Here is a 4,521-nt window from a genome sequence, read left to right as displayed (position 1 = left end):
ATGTTGTACCTCGTTCCTTTCCTTCAGGGAACAGTAGTTATATGCATAACATTACGTTTCTATTCTCAGCAGGTTTCTAAGGTTCTTCTTCTACATATTAAAAAAGTTGTTCAACAACTGAGTGGAGCACTACTGCTACTAGTGGTGAGAAAGTGTATTGCACCTTCCTTATTCAAAGTCAGTGCGGTCCCACAGGCCAAAGTTAAAAACTGTTGTTCTTTCGAGGCCCTCAAGGTGGCGCTCATGGCCCACAGGTTAAGAATCTCAGCTGTAGACTGACCTGAATGAGCAAAGCAGCGTGCTCTGGTGCCCCATAACGAAGGTCATGCCCGTTGATGGCCAGCACGCGATCACCGATACACAACTGTCCATCGCGTGCCGCCAGGCCCCCCTCCAGCAAGTGAAAAATATAGACCCCGTGCTCCTCCGCCCTCCGCACAAGCTTGATGCCCAGCTGCTCGTCTGGAGTGCTTTTATTCAGGACCACGTGGACACTGTCGTCTCTCAGGGGTTGGGAAAGGCCGTGGGACTGGTGGCCCCCGGCGGCATCGTGCCCGTGGCTGTATGGGAAGCCATGGGCGTGTGAGCGGTAGCGGTAGCGTTGCTCTCGCAGCACGGTTAGCCGCAGCAGTTGGCAGGGCTGCCTCAGAGTTGCCACTGCAGAGGAGTGGGGCACGTTGCTGATATCAATGCCATTCACCTGAAAGAGAAACGGAAACTCATTCTAAAGACAAAAATCTCCACTTGGATTGTGTTTGTTCAGTGAAACTTTTTTAATCACCTTTAGAATCATGTCCCCAGGCAACAAGCGGCCATCCCGAGCTATGATGCCCTCTCTGTAGATATCTTGGATGAGGATGCGGACCAGAGGGGTCTCATTGCCACCCACAACACTGATGGCCAGTGGATCTGAAGGATCCTGTCGTGTGATTTTAATACTGGTAACTTCACCATCAGGGATCAGGTGATGCAGCTGAGGGAGTGCAAGCACTAGAGGAGAAGGGGAAGAAGAAAAAAYCTACTAGTCACCTACAGCAGTGGTTCCCAAACTTTTTATCTTCTGACCCACAAAATATCCATGGCAAAAACTTGTGACGCCAAACATTACTGGTCTGAGTACACAAACTTTGTTAATAACCCTAAAAACACAGGCTTTTTGACAATCTAAACAGCTTGTACACAAATATAAATACTTATCTATACTTTTTTGTGCTTTTGTAATAATAATTATAGGGAAAATATTACATCATCAATTATTTTATTAGCCTTTAAATTGATTTCTGGAGATTATCCAAGGTGCTTCATGACCCATAATTGGGTCCCAAGCCCAACTTTGGGAACCAAAGTGCAGTGGTTCCCAAACTTTTCAGCTTTTGACCCACAAAATAACAGCAGCAGAGACCTGAGCCCACAACAGTTTCTGGATGATAAACATTTGTATCAGGTCAACTAAACATGGGCATAGTAACAATATTTTTTATACTACGTTTATTCATTTTAAATACACTAGCCTCACTCTTTTGTAACAACTAAGACAAAAATGTAATTAATTCCGAAACTCTTTTCAGGACCCCATCTTGATTTTTCGGGACCCCACTTTGGGTCCCGACCCCAACTTTGGGAAACACTAACCTACAGTACAACCATATGCTTTGGATAATTTTCAGGAAGTAATGACTTGGGTGGAGATGCTGAAAAGTTTAACTTAGATCACTGTACTGTAGAAATGTTACATGAAAAAAATCTGAGCTTTTATTTTGACAGTAATAAAAAAAGGCATTTAATGAGCTGAAAAGACTGGCATTGATTAGATGAAACCTAATCAGCTGAACCAACAAAAGAGATTTTGTTAAATAACGATAGAAACATAATTTCCAGTTTATGCAAATCTGATTGTGAAACACAAACTGGGCCATGCTAGAGGAAGGGTGGACCTTCTGTGGCTGGTGATTTTCCCGGTCACTGAACGAGAGAATATTTCTCATCTTATTTCTGTTTTATAGAAACAGGAGGAATAATTCTGGATGCTCAGTTAAATTTTAGAAGCCATGTTGACAAAATCTGCAAAACTGTTRGATCGAATATAAATTGCTTTAAAATGATTAGACATTGTCTGACACTTCACTGCGCAGAGATATTTTTAAATTCATCGATCCTCTCACCTACGGAGCGACTGTCTGGTCTCAGACTAATCAAACTACACTCAAACCACTAGCAAGTTTGTATAATCGGGCCTTAAAAGTTTTATATCAAAAGCCGATTAGATTCCATCACTGTCACATTTTGGTTAAATTTGGCATTTTGGATTTTACAAATTTCTTAAATTACAATGTTTTAAAAATGATTTTTAAGTGTTTAAATGGACTTGCACCAAGACTGTTAAGCGATTGTGTACAGAGACTGCAGGGTAACAGCAGATCTACCAGAGCAGCTTTGGAAGGAAATTGTAAGGTCCCCTTTCGAAGAACAACTTTTGCTCAAAGRGCTCTGTCTGTGAGAGGATCTACAATGTGGAATTCACTTCCTGTTAATTTAAAGTCTGTAACCAGTTTTAGAATGTTCAAAAACCAAACAAAACTCTGGTTACGTCAAAAACAGACCTGTACTCACTTCTGTTTTATATTTTACTGTTTGTATATACTATGTTGTGCTATTTTAACTGATTATCATTTCAATTTTTAGAGTTAGTTTTTAAAAGCCCATCTAGGGACAAGTGCTGCGAATTAGCTGTTGCTATTGCACCATGATGCAAACATGGGACTGCTGTTTTATTCAGTTTGTCTATGTCGATGTGTGTCTGTCCCTATTAAATAAATTAAATTAAAATTATGAAACGTGTCCCTCTGTTTCTCAAATGCTGAAGGCTCAGCTGTTCATACTTGATGCTGTACTTTTTTTTATTCCAAAGTCAATATTTAGATTTATCAAGGCTTTTTGCTCAAAAGGTGTGGAACATGTAAACCAAGACCTGTAGCTGTTCTGTATCCTTTCTTTCTCACCACTGCTCATCATTTCTGTAGTTTTTCATCGACACTGTCTGGTCCAAAAAAAATGTTGCCACTAAAAACAAGGTCCCACACTAATATTTAGTTGGACCATCCTATAGCTTTGATTACGTCACATTCTCTGTGGCATTGTTTGGATAAGCTTCTACAACGTCACCAGGTTTATTTCATCCAGTGATGCATTAATGTTTCACCAACATCTTACATTGATGATGGTAGAGTCTGACCTTCTCCAGCACATCCCAAAGATTCTCAATGGACTCTGTGGAGCCAATCCATGTGTGAAAATGATGTCTCATGCTCCCTGAACCACTCTTTCACATTAAGAGCCCCATGAATCCTGGCATTGTCATCTTTGAATATGGCTGTGCCATCAGGGAAAAAACAATCCATTGATGGAATAACCTGCTCATTCAGTATATTCAGGTCAGCTCAGTGGCGGATCTAGGATTTTTCTGAGTAAGGGCTCATCAAGGGGCCACAATATTCATAGAGGGGTCAAGTATTTGTTGAACATCCATTCACACAAATCCCCAGTTTTGGTAAGGTGTAGACATTTAACCAGTCAAACACTTTAAACACTTGTAATGTAATATAATTTTTTAATAAAGGGTACCATTTTACAATAAGGCTCCCCTTATTGATGGCTTTTAAAAAGTTTATAGATAGGTTATTAATCTGTAAACACTTTATAAATTATTAATAAGTGTTTATTATGCATTAATTAAGGTTAAAAAGAGACAAAATATAATATTGCACTTTTAGATGTAATAAATGTGAGCAGATTTGTCTCATTATTTGGTAAGAAACTGGACAGTTTGGTCTTTCTCGTCCCTCATTATTGCATAATAAACATTTATTAATGACTTATAAAGTGTTTACAGATGAATTAGTAACCTATCTATTAACTCTTTCTAAGTCATCTGGGGAGACTTATTGTAAAGTGGTACCAAAGAAAATCTTGCACAGTAAATTCTRCTCARCAGTTTTTCATTCATTTTACTGTACATAGATAAAATATTCTCAAACACAACATGTGAGAAAATCCAGCCATCATTTGTCAGTTGAAAGACTTTTTTGCAGGACTGTTCAAATTTTCTTAAGAAGAGAAGAAGAATTCTGTCAACTCAATTCATTCTGGACTTAACTATTTGACTCATTAGCGCAACTAGTGTTTGAACATGGAACTGCATCCACCATCATTACCCCCAGGTAAAGAGCAGATGAGTGACAGGACGGGGGCACTTCAGGGGGCCAATCAAATTTCAGCTGGGGCCAATGCCCCTGTGGCTCCGCCCCTAGAACCGCCCCTGGGTCAGCTGACCTCATTCTTTGAGCACAGACTGTTCTATTTCGTGTAAGCTCCGCCCTCTAAGGCTATCGCAGATGGGTACCCCCGTGCGCGTACGCGCATTCTGAAGAGCCAATAGTCCACGCCCACGTGACGTGGGCCTCACCTCGGTCTGTATAAAAGGGGAGGACCTGAGTTCAGCTCCCGATAGCTTACTTTTTCTTC

The 4,521-nt window shown here is 40.4% G+C and overlaps 1 protein-coding gene across 2 annotated transcripts in view; it reads right to left on the bottom strand.

Moving 5' to 3' along the window:
- Positions 1 to 4,521, bottom strand: part of lnx1 (ligand of numb-protein X 1) — a 90,839-nt gene that overhangs the window by 21,575 nt on the left and 64,743 nt on the right. For both annotated transcript variants that reach the window (XM_014017755.1, XM_014017756.1), the window contains 2 exons: positions 782 to 990; positions 281 to 700 (listed from right to left, as the gene is read on the bottom strand). In XM_014017755.1, coding sequence (XP_013873209.1) covers positions 281 to 700; positions 782 to 990 — 629 coding nt within the window. The remainder of the gene's footprint in view (positions 1 to 280; positions 701 to 781; positions 991 to 4,521) is intronic.

This window comes from Austrofundulus limnaeus, unplaced genomic scaffold (genome assembly GCF_001266775.1).
Source record: "Austrofundulus limnaeus strain Quisiro unplaced genomic scaffold, Austrofundulus_limnaeus-1.0 Scaffold176, whole genome shotgun sequence".
Classification (NCBI taxonomy): Eukaryota; Metazoa; Chordata; class Actinopteri; order Cyprinodontiformes; family Rivulidae; genus Austrofundulus; species Austrofundulus limnaeus.
The sequence above is the reverse complement of the archived record's forward strand: the minus strand, read 5'-3'. Positions and strand labels throughout refer to the sequence as shown.